The 19,563-nt window shown below is 53.3% G+C and overlaps 1 protein-coding gene across 2 annotated transcripts; it reads left to right on the top strand.

Moving 5' to 3' along the window:
• Positions 1-395: 395 nt before the first annotated feature.
• OAF (out at first homolog) lies at positions 396-18,670 on the top strand. 2 transcript variants are annotated; one of them, XM_067564985.1, is made up of 5 exons: positions 396-485; positions 740-997; positions 15,233-15,367; positions 15,771-15,951; positions 16,669-18,670. In XM_067564985.1, exons 2-5 carry the CDS (start codon positions 746-748, stop codon positions 16,941-16,943), a joined length of 843 nt encoding a protein of 280 aa, XP_067421086.1. In that variant the 5' UTR covers positions 396-485; positions 740-745; the 3' UTR covers positions 16,944-18,670. The 2 variants fall into 2 exon arrangements, with proteins under 2 accessions (XP_067421086.1, XP_067421076.1); XM_067564975.1 differs by lacking the exon at positions 396-485 and having other exon boundaries at positions 690-997.
• The last annotated feature ends 893 nt before the right edge of the window (positions 18,671-19,563 follow it).

The raw sequence follows: 19,563 nt of genomic DNA, 5'->3' as shown, positions 1-19,563 counted from the left end.
AGATCAAGGTGAGTGGGGGTGTTTTGAAGAGAGAGCAATTAGGCAAGAACTGTTCTACAAAGCTGTCTTTTTCTCTTTCCCTTCCAACTCCCCCCCCCCCCCCGCCCTCCCCTTTGGCAGCATGAGCAACTTGGGATCCCAGCTGGGGAGCAGCTGTGGGCTTGCTCTGGCCCTTTAAAGGCAGAGAGGTAGCTGTCTCTTTAAGGCAGGTCTCTGTGGGTTGTGTTTAGTGAAGGAAGTGACGGGCGGGGGGGGATTGAATGAAAAGAGAAAAACAGAATCAAAGAGCCCCAAGTAGGGGACAGAGGGAGCGGGGGGAGGGGGAAGAGGCAGGGCAGGAGGGGGAGAGGTGCTTCTCAGGGCAGGGGCCCCTGGCACCCAGTGGGGGGCACCAGCAAACTCCAGCGATGCACTGGGAAGTCTAAAGGGCGAGCAGCCGTAGCCCATGTGCCGTCCAGAGTCCAGGCGGACAGGAGGAGCGAGGGGTAAGAGGAGAGGGTCCCGCGGGGCGCTGCTGGGAGGGGAAGCTCCCAGCTCGGGGCGCCTCTTCGCTCTGCCCAACTCTCGGCCAAAGTTTGGAAACTTCTTGGGGAAGGGCTTGTCCCGGGAGCCTCTGGCGGGGGCAGAGAGAGCTCGCGGGTGGGGGGCTGAGGAGGGGGCTGGGGGCTCAGCTAAGGGGGTGTAGGTGCAGGGCAGTCTCGGGGGGCAGGGGGTGCTCAGCCTTCTCCGGCTCCTGCAGCCGGGGATGAGCGCTCCGGGCTGCGGGCTGCCTGCGCTGCTGCTGCCGCCGCTGCTGCTGCTGCTGCTGGCGGAGCTGGGGCCGCGGCCCGGCCGGGCTGGCCCCGGGGCTCTGTCCGAGCTGCGGGTGCGGGTGCGGCTGCCCGACGGGCAGGTGACGGAGGAGAGCCTGCAGGCGGACAGCGGCGCCGACTGCATCGGCCTGGAGCTGCGCAAAGGGGACGGCACCCTCATCACCCTGACCGCCGACTTCCGACAGGTACGGGGCGCCGGCCCGGCCCGGCCTGGGGGGCTCAGCCCCCGCCCCACACACGGGGGGGGGCAGCACCCGGGCTGGGGGGCAGGGGGCTCAGTCCCCCCACACGGGGGTGGGGCAGGACCTAGCATAGGGGGCTCAGCTCCCCCCCCTCCACAGAGGGGGCAGGATCCGGACTGGGGAGGTGGGGGGCTCAGTCCCCCCCCACACACAGAGGGGGCAGGATCCGGACTGGGGAGGTGGGGGGCTCAGTGCCCCCCCACACAGGGGGGCAGGATCCGGACTGGGGAGGTGGGGGGCTCAGTCCCCCCCACACACACACACACTGGGGAGGTGGGGGGCTCAGTGCCCCCTACACACACACACAGAGGGGGGGGGTCAGGCCCCGGGTTGGGGGTCAGTGGCTCAGCCCCCCCCCCCCCACTCACACACAGGGGACAGGGCCCGGGCTGTGTGAAGGTTTCACAGGCAGACTGTTCTCTTCCCTTCTTCTACCGCCCCCTCCATCCACTGCCCACAAGGGATCCAACCCCCACGGACCGTCCCTCCTCACCCCCAGCGCCCTGGAGCAGGGGATGGAGCCCAGGGCTCCGGGGCAGGCACACTGCCTCCATGCCATTAGCCTGGGGGAGCACCCCGCTGCTCAGGATCCGCCCCCTTCCCCTCTCCCCCAGGCTGCCCCGTGGAGAGAAGCGGTGGGATAATCCGGAGTGCATTTTGTTTATCTGGCCTCCTGCGGCATTCCCTGCTGGGATGGAGCAGATCAAAGGGCTACAGCCTGGGAACGCGGGGCAGGACATCTCGTGGGAGACCATGGAGTGGGCTGAGGGGGTCTGTGTTTATAGAGAGGGTCAGGCAGGACTGGTAGGTCAGGAGTCTGCGTTGGGGGGGGGGGGGGGAGTGTTGTGGTATTTTGTGCGGAGGGGCCTGCCCGCTGTGTAACAAGTTCTGTGCCTGGGTAAGTCCCACTGCGACTGGGAGAAGGTGAATCTGCCGTTATCTTTATGGATAATAACACTTAGCTGACGAATAGCACCTCTCATCCGCAGATTTCCATGCCCTTTGTCAATCCCCCCCCCCCCCCCCCGCCCAGTGTAGCTGGGGGAAACCGAGGCACAGAGCGGGGAAGGAACTTGGCCGAGGCAGGACAGTAGCAGGACCAGGATGGAGCCCAGATTTCCTGACTTCTGGCCCAATGCCCTATCTCTCCCTGAATCTCTTCTCTCTGCATGGGATCTCAATGTGGGAGGGGCGTTTATCTGTAGATGGGGGCGATGGAATCTCCCCGGCCTTTGGGAACCTTTGGTATTTCAGTGGGTGAGGTGGGATCCCTTCTGTCTTTGGGGGGGTGAGGGGTTCTGTCTGAGTGGGATACAGCCTTCTTTATATTTGTGCTTGGCAGCGTATCTAGGATGGGCCATCTCTGAGTAGAACAGCACTTTTGGATGTTTCCATTCTTCTGTGGAATTAGAAATTGCCTGTCCATGTGGGATGGATCATTGGAGTGTGTTGAAGGGCCAGGCCAGTGAGTTGGGGGCAGAGGAGCGGTCTCCGGGACCGTGGCTGCAACGTGGGCCAGGAGACAGTGTCAGACATTGGTGGAAGGAAAGGGTGGCTTTTCCTCTCCTCTCCCCGCATCCACTTTGGTATGAGACGGAGTCTATGCAGGGAAGTTGGCACTCTCTGTAAGATGAAGCGTGGGAGCCGCGGCTCATGGCAGAGAAGGAAGCCCCTGTGCGGGATGGAATTCTCTGGCGTCTGTGCCAAGCACGGGTGGATGCTGTGGGTTTTCCGTGGCGCTCGGTGCACTGGGGAAGGGCATTCTCTTCACTGCTTTGTGTAGTGATCCGTTGGGGTGGTTAGCGTTTTGTTGTGTCCCGACCCTTATCTCACTACTGCTTGCTCAGATGGATTTGACTCTGGTTTCAAGCGAAAGGAAGTTAAAACCTAAAACGTAACTGGCTATCATTCCCGGACCTACTGAGAGTCTTGCAGCTATCTCCATGGGCAGTTGTGACCGCCTGAACTCCCAATGACCTGCTGAGTGATGTACAAGATTTCTCACTCCCCGTTCCCAATACGACATTTGGTCACAAGTCCCTTCTTAACCTCTTTTCTAGCCTATCAAATGGCCCCTGGTCGGGTGTTGGAGGGCTTCAGTCCAGTCCAATTCCGTGGAGCACGTGTCCATATCTCAACCCAACTCCTTCCCCAGTTGTCACAAGTCAAACCTTCTCGCCAAGGACAGAACGGACCATGGGATCTGAAATTGCCTCCCACCTCTAACAATGGTCCCTCTGTGCCAGGGATAAGGCAAACGGACAGGGGATGGTGGTAGGGGGGAAGCTGGCTCTCCATGCTGTGGGGAGAGACCTTTACTCAGCCAGGCCGCCAAGCCAGCACCTTTCTTCAGTGCTAATAAATTACAATTATTGAAGTGTCAGTGATGTGCTGGGAGCTGTACAACACATGGAACTAAACACCCCCTGCCCTAAGGAATTTGTACTGTAAAAGACACCGCGAACATGGGAAGTTCAGAGAAGGGAGCTAAAATCCATAGTCAGTCCAAATTGTATATTGCTGCATATTTTCTGCCAAGGGAAATCCCAAGCACTTTCCAGATCTTCTAGCCAGACTATGGGGGTTCTCAGTGCCATTTGGTGAAGTGCTGATGGTGCAGTTCATTCCAGCATCCTTCCCCACCCCTTCATCTCCCCTGGCGATTTGCACTTGAGTGTCTGCAAATTTGAGACCTGAACTAGCCCGCTCTATGGCATTTCACAGCTTCCCCTTGCCAGCGAGAAGCCTTCTGGGTTGTTATCCTCTGGAAATGCAGATAGGGTTGTTGATCTGGATTTCAGTGTGGCCAAAAGGCTGGTTTTTCTCTCACACGATTTTTTCCAGTTCCCTGGCTTGTGCGGGGGAAGGTTAGTCCAGGGACAGACTGCTGCTTTTTTCTCCCTCTCTGTTGATGGAAAACGGTAGGTTGTGAAATCACGAGGAAGGATGGCCCAAAGTTTAGGAGGGCAGCCTGGGAGTTGGGAGACCTGGATCTGCAACAGACTCCATGTGTCCCAGTTCCCCATCTGTAAAATGGGGATATTTCCTGATAAAGATTGTGAGGCACATGGATACCATGGTAATGGGAAGCCATATAAGTATCTAAGGTATCTAGAATTATCTCCTTGGGGAGACAGTGTGAGCTTGATCCCTTGGGACTTTCAAAACGAGACTGGATCTCTGCATTGTATTGGAAGGAACAAGCCTGTATTGTCCCTGGGGAAGTTATTACACAGTCTAATCTGTTGGTATCTGCCGTGATATGACTATCAATGTGAAACCCATTTTCCTATGTTACCTGAGTGATCTTCACCCTGATGCAGGGTTATGCACTGCTTAACCACATTTATGCCCTGTCTTGAGGCTATATGTGGGACTTCAGCAGTTCTTGCCCAGAACATGGGGGGAATTTTTCTCCCATACAGGATTGAAACTGAAAGTACTTTTAGAAATACCATTGATCTTTCCCCACTTCTGTTTACTTCTTGCACTTCATTTATCCTGCCAAATGAAACCTATGATTCAATTTCCACCCATTGCGGTTCTTTGCCACAGCAGCACGCAGGGAAACCCCTTCCTTCCCCCCGCCGTGCTATCCTGCTGCCCATTCCCAGTGAGAGGCATGACAGGGATTGGAAGAGGAGTAGCTGGAGCACTCTGTGGTCAAGCTATTCTGTGCTGTGGTGCAATCTATTTGCAGCAGGAGTTAGAGGAGCCCTGGGGTTGCTCTAACGTATGCTGGGGATGTACTAGCCACTGGAGCAGCATAGACTCTGGGAAGTAAAGACCTGGGGTTAAAGCACATTTCCTGAGTGTGGTTAATTTCATGTTCTGGCTCTCCTAGGTGGCAGGCTCTGGGTGGTAGGGCATTAGACTGCGTCTCAGGACACGTGGATTCTAATCCCAGCTCTGCTGCTGAACTGCTTGGTGACCTTCAGCAAATCACTTCACCTCTCTGTTTCCCTAGCTGTAAAATGGGGACAATAACATGTTACCCACCTTTGTCAAATGCTTTGAGAGGGATGGGTGAAAAGTGCTGTAAGTCCTAAGTGTGTATTGTTATTTATCATCAGGCACCAGTGCCTGATATGTCTGGGTTTTTAGCACTGCAGGGAAATTGCTATCGTAACAATAAACACCACTCTCTTCACTGCGTTTTGAAAGGAATGAAACATTTCTGTTTCTATTTTATGGCTGTTTGTTATTTTACAAAGACGCTAAATGTTGAGTCTAAACTACTTGACAGCATCTCTGCAAAAGTAGTTGTGTTTTCACACTGCAGCTTGAGAATGGGGGGTGCAGTTAATACTGGAGTCAGCCCGAGGATGCAGGTAATCCATTGTCCTTATACGCTAATTTGCCAGTAATTATGTGGGACTGCATGAGGGGAGGACATACTATTTTAACCCTTGCGGTGCCAGTAGCTTCCCTGCTTGCCTACAGGTGTCTGCTGCTGTATTCAAGACGAGCAAATATTTGGAAAAATGAGAAGATTCACACAAGAGCCAAGATAAAATAATACAATGTCACGGTGGTACCCACATTTTTATATGCTTCTGAAACCTGATAAATGCTAGGAGCCTACAACAGAAAACGTAACACATTCCATCAGAGACGCTTGCAGAGAATACTTGGTGTCTGCTGGTGGGATAAAATAACTAATGCAGGTGTATTACGAAGGATTGGCCATCAGACTGTAGAGACAATGGTTCGAGAAGGAAGATTGAAGTGGTTTGAGAATGTTGTACAGGTGTCAAAACAAAAAACCTATTCCTAGACAAGCCCTTGACTTGATGCCACTCGGTGAAAGACTGAAAAGAGGAGGACAACAGTGGAGACACAGAAAGACCATTGAGAAAGATGCTGCTGTCATGGAAGCAGACTACAGTGGAGCCAGAAACAGGGCGCTAGACAGATGGTGGAAACGCTGGATTGCCATGTGAAATCCAATGTTGCTGTCTGTATTGTGATAATGCCTTACAGCCTCCACCACACCAAGGCTCCTTTGTGCTCGGTGCTGTACAAACATGGAGTGAACAATAGCCTCTGCCTCAAAGAAGTGTATGCATTACATTTGGAAACCCTCTCTTCCAGAATTTCCTCCCTCATGGGGATCAAGACTATCCTAATGAATGCTGATACAATCTTGGAAAGGAAATTAAACCGCCTGCTTCAGGGCTTAAGATGATCTCTGACTTTTAGAGAGGAGGATGAGACCCAGTGTGGAGGGGGGCCGGGGGATAAATTATCCTACATCTGCTTATTGCAGGGTTCTTGCTGAAGCTGGCCGCGCTGTCACTGACAGGAGAGTGGCCTGGATGCTCCTTGGGTCTGATCCAGCCTGGTGATTCCTGTATTCCCCCTCCTCCCAGAAAACTTGTCACCTGTATCTGGGGGATATAAAGTGTTCAGATAGCTAGCGATTGGGGCAGGATTTCTTTCATTTGGGTGCTCTCGCTCCCTCGCTTGTGTCTGTACAACTGTGACCAGCAGGCTCGGGCAGGGGTGCTGGAATGACTTTCATAGTGAGGCTGCTGAAAGCCATTGAACCAAACCGTAGACCCTGTATATGACGCATTTGGTTGGTATTATTACTTCAAGCCAGGGGGCTCTGCCTTACACCAAGCATTCTTAACTCCATTTGGAGAGGGGGAATGAGTAGAAATGTGATAAATCCTGCTCTTGTGTTGCTATAAGACACTGTGCCACTGTCCGGACCCTCTCCCTTTAGCTGTACTGTACTATAATTGCCTCCATCCTGAGATGTGATCTCCAGCTCTCTGGCTGAACTTTTTTCCACGCTTCAGAGGCTTTGTCTCACAGAAATCTCTGTGGTCGGAGCCTTCCGAGGCAGGATTTTCAAAGCAGAATCCAAGATGCAGAAGAGCGCTGTTCCAGGGTGCACTTTTCAAAGGCTTCCTAACAGTGCCCTTGGACTCGGTCACAGAACATACAACACCAGTTCTCTGCACGTTACTGTGAGGTAATAGGAGGCCTTTTAACTCTCTCCATAGGAGGGACGGAGCAATTTGAGAGATGTAACCTGCCAGACTAGAAACCATGATTCAGGCTCTCCACAGGTCTCCCTCTGTGACGTTAAATATTGGAGAGTTTAATGCTGCATTATTAAAATATGTATTTTCTAGGGATTTGATATTTGACAGGGGGCGGTTTATTAGACTTCTGAGCTGGTTATCCTGGGGGGTAGCGCCGCAGTCTGAAAACACTCTATTTTAATTGAGCCAGGCAGCTGAAGAGCAAGGAATGATTGCACTTCTTGTATCTGATACTGTATTTTAGTGTGCTGAGCTAGGCACGGGGCTGGAAGGCCACAACTCCTGAGTTCTGCTTGCAGCTCCGCCACCGATTCACTGCCCAGCCATGGGCAAGTCACTGAGACTCCAGTTTCAAAACTGGCCACTGATTTGTACATGCCTTACTTTCTAGCATGAGATGTTTTAGAGCTTGATTCTTTTTACTTTTCCCCCAGAGGTGCTGAGCACCCACAGCTCCCAAGGAGTTTCAGGTGCTCAGTCCTTATCAAAATGAGACCCATTATTGGGTACCAAAAATGGAGGCCTCTGAAATTACCTGTCCCGCTTGCACATGAGGGCTTACCCTCTCAACCACAAGGTCCCTCTTTGTAAAGCATTATTATTATTATCTAGAGGACCTCACATGGATTTCATGATGCTCCATCAGTGAATGCTTGTGAAGTGCTTTGGAAATATAAACACTGCGCACATGCTAAGCATCATTTATTTATTTCAGGAGCTCTGCGGTAACTGATCCAACTTTCCATTACAAACAAGGGACTCTGGTTGCTGTGAGTTTTACCCACATAACCCTGCTAGACCATTTTTATTTGGAGGATTTGGTAGAAGAGCAACACACCCTCGCACCACGCCGGTCAAATTCTGCCTTTGCATCTATCTGGCTTAGGTACTTCCCTGGAACCCATTACCCTGGTATCTCCACATCTCACGGTCCTTGGTATATTTATCCTCACAACCGGCTGTGAGGCAGGGCAGTGCTGTGATGTGATCTCCATGTTACGGATGGGCAACTGAGGCACAGAGTGGCAAAGTGACTTGCCCATGGTCACACTGGGTAGAGCAGGGAATTGAACTCAGACGTCCCAAGTCCCTGGCTAGCACCCTCGTCGCCTTTCTTCCTCTGTGTAAGAAGACAGTGAGGCCAGTTTGAGGAGCAAGGAGATGGAGTGAGGAAAGGATAAATGGAGAACAAAGGAGGCTCGTTGAAGCTGGGCACATCCTTCAGTGGAGTGTAACGGAGTTCATGCGCTGCAGAAGAGCCGCCTCATGGCCAAGCGTGGCAGCTCTCTTTCACGCTGGTGCCCCGTGCTGACAGTCACTCTGTGGCTGGGGTGATCTCTCTCCCGTAACTCGGTCCTGCGGCCTGGTCATGCTGTTCATCTCCGTCCCGTTTGGGGTGACGAAGTTCAACGAACGAAAGGTCCGCCAAAGGACAGTGTGCACCTTGCATCGGATCTGCGACCCCTGACTCTGGGGTCAGTAGTCACCGCCTCTCTCCAGGCTGTGAATTATCCGTCTCTCCTTGTTGCCAGGAGGCTTCATGCCAGCTTCCCGGTGGCTGGTAGGAGAACCCAGGCCCTCTCTCTATTCCAGGCCCAGCCCAGGGATCCTGTGACCAGCAGCCAGGCTCTGCACACTCCTACTCTTGGCTGCAGCTTCCCTGGGCTTCTTCCTACCCAGCCATCTCAGGCTTTCTTCCCAGGGTTGGCTCTTCTTTCAGGGCTGAGGTCCCTGGGCTTATTGCCCCCTGGGTTTCCTCCCCACAAATTCTCTGCACGCTGGGCCTGGGAGACCTGCTGCACTCTCTCATTGGGCACAAGGCCTCCGCCCCAGGGCAGGGACGTGGTTGTGGCCTAGGGGTTAGGAGGAGCTCTCGGGCTGCCTGGTTTAGCTCTGCCAAGCAGCTGATAGCCAAAATCTACACAATGGTAGTGACTGTACTAACCGCACCGAAGTTCAGACCCGTGGGTCCGGGGCCAGGCCCTCCTGAAAGGGTTAATGCAGAGAGTCCTTGAGATAAAGTATCTGGGGAGGTTCAGGTGTCCTGTTGGAAGTTGTTCCCATGCCGGGAAGTTTTACAGAAATCCCCAGCTGATAACTGTGCCCTCCGTTGACTTGGCCAGGAACCCGCTCAGCACTGAGTCACCTCACTCTTCTGGCAGGACCAGCAGTGAGGGGGCTGAGGTTGCAGCCAGGGAAGGGCAGCCTCCGGGAACAATGAGACAGCTTTCTGCTAGATTTGCATGACTGATTCGTGGTGTGGCAATCCTGGATTCCCGCCTCAGCCTCTGCATGGGGTGGAGAAGTTCTGGAAAGGCTGGAGGAGTTGGGGGGAGGGAAGCCTGCTGGGAGAGCTGAGGAAACATAGAAAAAGAATTCTCCCTCTTCCCCAGAAGAAGGTGGTCCCTCTTGGGTAGGTGTGGGCTCCATGGGGAGGTAAGTGCATGGAAAGGGATCATGCAGCCAGATTCTGGTCTCACTGAAATCCACTGCATCACTCCATTGACTTCACTGGGACTAGGATTTGGCCCTGTATCATAAGAGCGTGTTTGGGGTAGGAGGAAAAGGAATTTCCCATTTTGCTGAGAAGGAAATGCATAGTTTGAGCGTTGGCAGCTCAACCCGGGTCGTCTCACTCTCCCTGTGGTCTCAAGTAGATATTACAGAGAAGATAGGTATGGTTCCTCGGGGGTGAGAGGCTGCGGAGAGAAGGAGCAATTACCCACCACCACTCTCTACGTTTCTGTAATACTACAGAGCTTACAGTAGTGTTACCCAGTAACCATCACTGGGGTGTATTTGCACCCGGGCTCTGACGCCTTTTACCTCTTGGGTCTCATTGCGATGACTGGAGTCCCTGGAGGAGGAGTAGTGGGACCCTGGCAATCCCTGGTTTTAGAGGATCAGCTGGTGTGTGACCCATCCCTGCTCAGCTGGCCGGGAAGCCCAGAATCCAAGGCCGTTCATGTGAGGCCTAGAAAATTTCCCCGTGGCTGCCTTGGGCAAGAAGCCGAGGCAGTCGCGATAAAGGAACCACCGTATCGGTGTGACGTCGCAGGTCAGCTGTGGTTTTTCTGCTGGTCTGTGGCATTGCTCTGAGAAGGGAGGTCCCGGCTAGGCTTAGAATTTGCCCTTGGAGACATCTATGCTGCGGCTGGGGGGGGAGGGTCAAGCCTCACAGCCCACGTCGACGGACTTGCACGAGGGGGGGCTCACGCTAGCGTGCTTAAAAACTAGCCATGCAAACATTGCAGTGACCCCCTGGGTCTGAACTGGGCTAGCTAGCCCGAGTCTCCGCTGGAGCCGCAACATCCATGCTGCTATTTTTAATGCTCAGGGTCGAGTCCGGCTAGCCCGAGTCTGTCTGTCCGGGCTGGGAGGCTCCCCACCAGCTGCCGTCTCTCTCCCTGTCTTGGATTCTGCCTGGGTCTCCATACTGGCTCCCTGTGAAGACTTCGCCATCAGAGAGGAGAGGCCTGAGCCCTGCGGGAGGCCACCGTGGCTCTGGGGAAGTTGGCAGCCCATGTAGCTCTGGCCATGTAGTGGAAAGATCCTCGTTCCAGACTCCGAGACTTGCGGGCTGGGAGTTGGACGGTGGCAGAGGAGGAAGTGCAGGGCCAAAGGCGTTCGGTGGGACGTGGTTTATGTAGCTCAAGATCTGACTTTGTTGTTACCGTACCATCTCAGACAGCCAAGGGAAAGCCTTTCTGATGGCGCACTGTGAGAGGGAAGGGCTGGCAGAGGGGTGCTGGGCCCTGTCAGAGCCTGGCACACAGAGTTCACAGGGGAGGCTGCAGGAGAATTCTGGCAGGATGATAATGCAGGTGGGGAGAGAGAGAAGGAGGGGGGTAGGGGGGCGCAGCGCTGTTGTCTCGAGGACCATAAAACGCAAGGGGGCAGTTAATCCATGAAGATCCTCTGATGTCCTGCCTGCATCTGCTCCCCATCTCGTGTGATCTCTTGTTCTCCTCCTACCAGTCTCTCTCTGTCCCATTTCCCTGCTCTGCTATCCCGTCTTCCCTATCCCTCTTCCTCCTCAGGATCTCCCCTGGCCCTCCTGTATTTTCTGTCTCTCTTTCTCTGACCCCCCTTTGTCTCTTTCTCCGCTTCGTCCCTCGCCTTTGTCCCACCTGTGAGTCCCTTTAATGAAGATGCTTGCAGCGGTCCATGCAAGAGGGCCTCCCGTTCCCTCAGCTCCCCATGGAACCCACAGCCTATAAATCACCGGTCAGCAGAGCCGGGTAGATAAATATTTAGATTGGCTCAGCGACAGGGCCAGATCACACGCTGTCTGGTGTGATGGGAGTGAGCTCGGAGGGGAGAGTAGAGGGGAAAGAGATTGAAGACTACAAGAGTCACATACAAGAAGATGAAAGAGCAGTGGGAGGGGAGCCAGGAGTGAGTGATCAAGCAAGAGAGGATGAGACCGGGTCTGAGAGCGGTGGGGCTTTGTTTGGGGCCCCCGCTCTGCTGGGATTGTACTTGGCAATCCAGCCAGCCATATGGAGATGCTGCATGTGCGCAGGGTTGTGTGTCCATGGGGTGAAACCTGCACTGATTTATCCCCCGTGCAATCCCTTTGAAGCCCCTGGTCTCACAGTGGGGGTCGATTGATACAGAATCCAGCCCTACCTCTTAAAGTGCAATCCCACATTTCCCTTCCCCTCTTCCTCAGCATCCAGGCTGAAGCTGTCTGAGGTGTAAGCAGGCTCATGCCCCTGACTTCAACCTCCTACCACCGAGTCGGGTGACGTTGTGCCTGCTTCTACCAGCCCTGAGCTTGGTCCTACATCTCTTAGGAAGAGCAACATGCTCCATCTCGCCCAGGTGCACAGATTGCCAGGTGCATTTGTGAAACTGCTCCTGCTTTGATGTAACTGCAGGGTTTGAACCTGGGACCATCAGTGCTAAAATCATGAGCTTCATCTGCTTTCACCTGTTAGAAGCAGTAATAGACTCATGGATCAGCCACTAAAGAGACAAAGATTTATACACATGTACCTCTGGGTGGGTAGATCAAGAAGAATTCTGCAGTTCCGTGGTATCTCCATGTCAGTCTGCAAAACTCATCTTCAACCTGGGAATTTAAATTTTTTTTTTCCCCCTAATCACTTGCCCGTGGGCAGCTAAACCTTCAGATTTGATTGTCTGGGAAAAAAATGTGGCTGTCAGCCTGCCTTGGGTCTCCTTTTTCTCAAATAAATTAAAATGAAATCTCATTCTGTTTGGGACTGTTGGGATTTTCATTTTTATTTGGTGGAGCCTCGCTTGGCCTTGCCTGTTGTGGGGAGATCAAAGCAGAAGAGCTCAGATCAAAACCCCCTGGCCTAAATTTAAAGGCCTCTCCAGTGAATCTGGGCTCTACCACTGGGGCCAGGTTTAGGGAAGAGTCTTCTCATTAGAGTAACTGAAAAACAGGATGAAATTATCCTGTCCATCCCTCCCCAACATTTTTGTGCACATTTTTTTTTCTTGGTTAAAATTTGAAATGGTGATAGTTTCGCTCTCCTCTGCTTTTCCCCCTGTTGTTGTCCTGCTTCATCCATAGCCTCAGGCTTGTAATTCCAGATCTCAGGAAAGATAATTGCTCTCTGACTTCTATTTTGGAAAAGATACTTTCAAATATTGCTACTGAAGACCCAAAAAATGACAGCAGCCTCAAGATCTCAGTGATTCCTTTAAGGCTACTGTGAGTCATTTCACGGGTATCCCCTGTGCGTGCTGGGTTGCTAGTCAACCTTGAGGACTGAAGGCAATGATAAAAAATGATCCAGTTTGTGGGCGAAAGCAATTCCCTCTCTTTCCTGCTTCTCTGGCTCAGTTTGCATTTAATAAATACATCCAGCAAAATTCCTGCTTCAGCCATGGGATAGGAATCACATCTCAATCTGCAGCTGTTCTTTCAGCTGTCCAGATGTGCCCTGAAATCCACATCCTTTTGTTTGCTGTACGTGGGAGAGAAGACGGTGAGTAAGTTGTGGAAAGTATGAACTGGCCCAGATGGCAGCCCCAGAGAGGACATTGCTCAGAGCTGTGGGAAACGGAAGTCTGATTCCTGCTCTGGATGAAAAGAGGTCTCGTCCCAAACCTTGTGAGCCAGGTAATGGGAATGCCCCAGAGATCCTAGGGGGGGAGAGGTCTTCTCAGCAGCTTGGTGTGCTTCTTCCTGGTCAGTGCAGCTTCTGCCCGCTCTTCCATGGAAGTTGGTCTTAACCTCTGTGTTCTTGGGTGCATTCCAAAGGATGTGAACAGCGTTTCACTGCTCCTTCTGGGGAAATGCCACCTCTGTGACATAATTCATTTGTAAGTGAATTTAGCTCTGGTGAATGGTGCCAGATTAACAGCCAGGACACAGAGAATCTCTGTCCATAGAACAGATACAGCAAAAAAAACAAACAAACAAACCATCAGTGCAAGCTTTCCACACCAGCTCACCGCATGCTGGCGTGTCAATGGATCTCTTTCTCGGCCTGGGAGAACCGCCCCTACAGATGCGAGTTCGGTATCCACGATCCAGTCAGTCCTTGACCTTGCTGCTCTAACGTGGGTGTTAATTTAGTGTCCATGGTGATGGTGTGTTTTTTTGTGATGCAGACATCTGTCCCCTAGGGACTGGACTGTGATAGTTTCACACAATTGTCAGCTGGTCCCTATCCGCCTGATCTGGATTTTTCATGGGGTTCCAGCAGTGGAACGCTCCTCCATCGCTGATCTCCCGTGACTCCAAACTGCAAATCTAAAGATCCCTTCCTTTGAAACGGGAGAGTCACCTGCCTCTTTCCTCCTCCTTCTCAGGAGATGGCATTTTTTCTCTCACCAGGACGCTCTGACCGGTGATGTTCCAAACGAATGAGTCCCCAAGGACTTGAGTACCCTCAAATCGGAGAGCCGGCACCTCAGAGGGCGTAAATTGGCATGGCTTCATAAAGCCAATGGAGCCTATTCTGACTTACGCCAGATGCATCTCTGGCACAGAGAATGTTTGCTTATAGAGCAAAGTTTTTGTGAGGCCTCGGTGGAGTAATTAAGCGCCGGTGTCCTGAGTTGAATTTTGATACACAGATGACTTATCTGGATGCAGGGTCTAGCTGCAGGAACCCCGAGCTGGAATTCCCTAGCCTGTGCTATGCAGGAGGTCAGATGAGATTTGTCATAATGGGTCCCTTCTGGCCTTAAAATCTATGAATCTCATCTCTGCTCTGCCATTCGCCGGGTCCAGAGATGAGCATCTTGTTTGCTGTCCCGTAACCCCATGCACCCTCGATCTGCTGGCACTGCGCCTACTAATGCAGCCCAATATGCCGTTAGCCGTCTTGGCAATAAGGGCACGTTGTCATATCCAGCTTCTTATCCACTGTAACCCAGGTCCTTTCCTGGAAGGAGATGGATCCACAGGGAAAGCTTTTACTATCTAAGGGCAAAACACATCACGCTGGGCCCAACCAACACAGGAAAGCATGGGGCACTTGCTGGAAGCGGAGGCCAAGGGTCATTGATTTACAGGACAGCATGCCTTCTTGGAGGGAGAAACTGGTAATCCTAGAGAGTCAGTGCCTCTCCTTGGTACGGAAAAGGCATATTTTGAGTCAGGTGCGAGTATAACGCACTTGACTGGGGGCTCTGTCAGCCTCTAGTGGTGGCTGGGCCTTCGATAGCAGTTGATAAACCTGCTGCAGCCTTGGCTGAAGGGTTATTAACCCAGGTCAATCCCTTGCACGCCTGGGTGGGCCGTTGGTAGTGGGGATTGGAGCTAACTGCATGAGCCTCTATTGCAAAAAGGGCCAGCTCTGTTAAGCAGAGATCGACGAACGTGTGACAGCCCTATCAGTGGTCCAGTGGGGCGGGTGGCAAGCGGTGGAGTGGTTCGGGGAGGGAAGCCCATCCCTCTCTCTCTCCCTCCTTGACGTAGCACCAGGGATGTTCTCACAGGCGTGCAATGGATCGAGGACAAGGAGCTGGGGGTGGCTGTGCACGCATGTTTCTCTTCTCCCCCGCCGAGGCAGAGGACGTCACTGGGCACATTCTTCCCGGAAAGAGCTCTGAATGGCCCCCCGCCAGCACTGGAGGATTGGGGCCTGGGAACTCTGTGAAATCTTCATGGTTTGTTTCTGTTTTTTATTAGGAGGTAAAGATTTTCCGCGCTCTGATCCTGGGGGAGCTGGAAAGGGGCCAAAGCCAGTTCCAGGCGCTCTGCTTCGTCACGCGGCTTCATCGCAACGAGATCATCCCCAGCGAGTCCATGGCGAAGCTGCGGCAGGTGAGGGGCAGCCCAAGAAGGCCTGGTGCCTCTCCTACCCACGACCCCTGGTCCCGTCGGGCTAAGTGCTTTCCTGTAGGGACTAATGCCTCAGATCAGTGGCCCACTCAATGCTCACCACTTCCCAGTGCATGCTCCAACCAGCGATGGCTGCAGCCCGTGTTCCATCAACAGGGAGGATGGCCAAGACCTCCACTTTGCCCCTCCTCTAAATAGGCAGGGTCCCTTTGGTCCTTGCTGTCAATTCAATGCCATCTCATGGAGAAGAGGGCCATTTACTGAATGGCCAGCCCTTCCCACAGCCCCTAGAACTTCTCTGGAGTCTCTAGGAGAAAGACGCAGACCACATTTGTTACCCATAATGCAGCAGGAATTAGATTCCATGTCACTTTCTCCTTGCCAGAAAAACCCCAAGACGGTGCGGCAGGCAGAGGAGGCGCGGGGGCTGGAGCAGCTCAGCATGGACGTAGCTGTCAACTTCAGCAAAGGGGCCCAGCTGAGCCCCCACATTCACAACGTCTGCTCGGAGGCCAAAGAGGCTATTTACACCCGAGAAGAAGACGTTAAATTTTGGCTGGAGAAAGGTAAGGCTCTCCTTCCGCTCTGTCCCGCTAGCACTAAAACTGCGACCGGGTCCGCAAGCCACGGTGATCTCCCTCCTCTGCATTGTTGGTGGATAATCCGTTCACACTGGGCCCTTGCATGATGCATCTGGATTATTGGTGCACTCCAGACCCTTTGCATTCTGCCTGGGGGGCACTAATGCTTAATTTGCTACACGTCTGTTTTCACGTGCTGCTCTCCTAATTAATCCACACGGAGCATGCTACATTCAAGGGCCCGCATCTCCATAGTGTGAGATCCCGCTCCCCTTCCCCTCTCCCCAGCGACCCTCCCCCCCCAGTTCCAAACCTATACCTGCCTGGGTGCAATGACCCTGACCCCTGGGCATAAGTAAGTCCTATTCAATTCTTGGCTGAGGCCATAAGCCAATTGGAGGGGTGGGGGGAAGGTAACTAGTGGCTTCTGTGATGTGGACACCTGACCAGCAGGAACTGAGCTGAGCCCCCACCAAACTTGTTGCATGAATGGGGTTACTGAACAGCCATCTGAGGCCTGTAGCTTACTTGGACCAGATTTGAACTGCTGCCCTGGAGGGGAGAAGGTCTCTAGCTTATTCCCAGTTGCCCAAGCCTAGCCTGATGGCTTCTGTATGGGCCAGTCTCTCCTAATGGTTCTCCACCACTGCAGGAGACCATGTCCTAAACTGTGCGTGTGTCTCTCTCCCTTTCCTCCCACAGGGGTGGATGGGTCCATGTTCGAGGTCCTGCCCCAGTCGGCCGACCTGCCCGACCTGCAGCGCTGCAAGCTGTGCTTGGACCGCTGGAAGCCCTGCATCTGCAGCTACTCCCTGAGCATCGAGTGGTACCCGTGCATGCTCAAATACTGCAAGAGCCGTGATGCCAGCGGCAAGGTCTCCTCCTACAAGTGCGGCATCCGCAGCTGCCAGAAGGGCTACAGTTTTGACTACTACGTGCCGCAGAAGCAGTTGTGCCTGTGGGATGAGGAGACCTAGCAGGCCCTGGCCAGGCCTTTCCAAGCGGCATCTCTTCTGCCTCCTGCGGCCCGTCCGTGAGACTCTGGGTGGAGCTGGCTGCTCGGAGGGGGAGAAGGGCCATGGAGGTCCCTTGTGCTTTCTGTGTGCGTCTTTCCTTCCCACTCCCCATCGGCCTCACACTGTGAAAACTGGTCCAGCTTGCCACCTATTGAGTGCCCTGCCCCAGCTCCCCTGGGCGTCACTCACCTACGGCAATCTGGGGCCACAAGGAGGCAGGGGGGATGACCTTTTGTGGGCGGGAAGGGTGCATTTTGACCTAGCAAGTTTGCCCGGCTCTGGGGAGGAGACTGGGACATGGATGGAGCCGCTTTAAGTGGGGAGCCACTTTAACTGTAGCCTCTCAACCGCCAAAATGTGACCTGGTGTTTTGTCTTAAAAAGCCGCAGCCACCGGGCGTGGGGTGGGAAGAGGAGCAGCTCCGACCCCTTTCCCACTTCCACCACCTTCCGGCGACACCAGAGCAGCACTTGCCACCAAAGGGGGCCAGGTGATTTGTGGGGTCACTCCCAGGCCAGGATCGTACGGGGCCCACAAATCAGGAGCCTTGCTCTGGTGATGTTGCCTCCTCCCTCTGTCTGGAGGAGGGAGCTGTCTGTAGCAGGAGTTGTCATTAAACCCCCCCCTCAGCCTCTGAAAATTGAAGGACACTAAATAGTCTCTGGTTTGGCTTGTTCTCATGACCCATCCCTGCTGCGGATTAGGTTCCCGTGTCCCACTAACTTCCCAGTAAGAGAGACGCTTCCACACATTTCCTCCCGCCACCGCCAGACTGTGATTGCGACGGGGAGAGGCGCACCCAGGCTGGCTTTGCCCCTCACTTGGAGGGCGGGGGTGTTGGTCTAGCAGTTAGAGAAGAGGATGGAGACTCTTGGATTCTATCCCCGGCTCTGCTGCTGTCCCTCTGCGTGAGTTGGGCGAGTCACGCCACGGCTCTGCCTTTGTTTCCCCGTCTGTAGAAATGGGGAGGAGGAAGAAACTGGCTCCTTTGCAAAGTGCTTGGAGGTTTTGAGCTGAAAGGCGCCACTTGATCGCTGAGCATTCTTACTGTATTCCCTTTTCCCTAGGGTTGGAGCATGAGGGGAAAATACTGATCGGGCGCGCGCACAGCCGTGCCCTCGAGTAGCTGCAGTTTTTAACCCTAACCCTCTCCACGTGCCTTTTTGCCTAAAATCCAGGCAAAATTTCAGACAAAAACCAAGAAGCTATTTTGAATTTTTTTTTTTTTCTTTTTAAATTGCTCATAGAAATATTTTTGTATCAATCTCTTAAGGGGAAGGTTGTTTTCGTTTTTTTTAATATTGCCACATGAAGTAAAAACCAAAAAAAAAAAAGAAGAGACTTGAAAAGATTTTTAAAGCAAATTATTTATCATTTGTAAGATAAATGGATTTTTAGAAAGCTCTCTAGCATCAGTGCCTCCACAACTCGCTCTCGACCTGCTCCTGTTGTCTGGCTCCTTTGGATTTAGGGCTGCTGCTTTCTGGTGGAAATCCAGTGGTATCGGGGCTGGAATTAGAGCCTATTTCAATTTGTGTGGTTCGCAGTCCCTTCCATGATTGCTGAATCCAGGCCAAGATGTAAGGAGACCCAGACTGATGACTCTAGACAACTGTCTGGGTGCTAGAGAGAACCCCAGGGTCTGCCTGGGTCCAGCATCCTCAATAAAGAACCCTTTATATTCATTACAGCTGAGTCATGTCTGTTGTTGACACTGCCCAGTGAGGGGTGAAGGCTCTGGCTTAATAGGCCTTTCCCGTCTCAAAGCATCACGATCTGTGACTGGAGCAGGGAGATGTTTGGGCTGCTGCTTCCCTCTGGAGGAAAGCAGCCAAAGAGCAGCCCTTTATCTTCCCAGGGAGGCTGAGCGACAGCTGCCTGGCATCTAGGGCCTTGGCACAAATCACTTGAGTGTCTGCCCCATCTCTCATCTTCCTCCACGGACCCTCCAAATGGCAAACTTTTCCCTCTTCCACCCGGGGTTTCCATTCTCCGCTTACTGAGCCCCCTGCATTTCGTTCTGCGTGGTCATCCGAGGATTTTCTCCCTCTATTCTTAAATGAGTTTAAGCCATGCCTGTGGCTGGGGCTGCTCGTGGGGATTGGGGAGAGGCTTCCAGTTCCTCCGCTACCACGGTTGGGCCAGGAAACCTACGTGGCTCTGCTGTTCCATCCCCAGAGAGGATTTGCAGCCATGTTGCGATGGAGTCAGACCCCACAGGGCGGCAGGGGCACTGGGATTCTCTCTGCGGTTACATGCCCCAGGAGAGACGGGGGCACCATGATAGTCTAAACAGTTACAATCCTTCTGTGAGGGAGGGAGAACAGGCACCACCCTCACTTCAGGCTGCAGCGCCGGGCTTGTTTCTCTAAGATGTTCCTAGGTATTTTCCCCTCTGCTGCCGTCTTTCCCACCGTCTTATCCCTCTCGGCCGTGTGGGGTCATGGCCCACAGGGCAATGTTCTGCCTGTCTGTCGTTGGATAACGGGCTCGCTCTCTGATCTTGCTGGAAGGAAATTCTCCCTCCTGTTGGAGACCCCTGTGCTGCTTGGTCTCCCCCCACCTCCTCGACTGACCAGAC

The sequence above is a fragment of the Emydura macquarii genome, unplaced genomic scaffold (assembly GCF_026122565.2).
Source record: "Emydura macquarii macquarii isolate MOO-44397 ecotype Brisbane River unplaced genomic scaffold, CSIRO-AGI_Emac_v2 contig_312, whole genome shotgun sequence".
NCBI classification, from domain to species: Eukaryota; Metazoa; Chordata; order Testudines; family Chelidae; genus Emydura; species Emydura macquarii.
This window is presented reverse-complemented; position numbering and strand designations above follow the sequence as displayed.

Coding starts and splice junctions, on each gene's coding strand:
- OAF (XM_067564985.1), top strand. CDS start 746: ATGAGCGCTCCGGGCTGCGGGCTGCCTGCGCTGCTGCTGCCGCCGCTG. Junction 15,368..15,770: donor CCATGGCGAAGCTGCGGCAG/GTGAGGGGCAGC, acceptor TCTCCTTGCCAG/AAAAACCCCAAGACGGTGCG. Junction 15,952..16,668: donor TAAATTTTGGCTGGAGAAAG/GTAAGGCTCTCC, acceptor TTCCTCCCACAG/GGGTGGATGGGTCCATGTTC.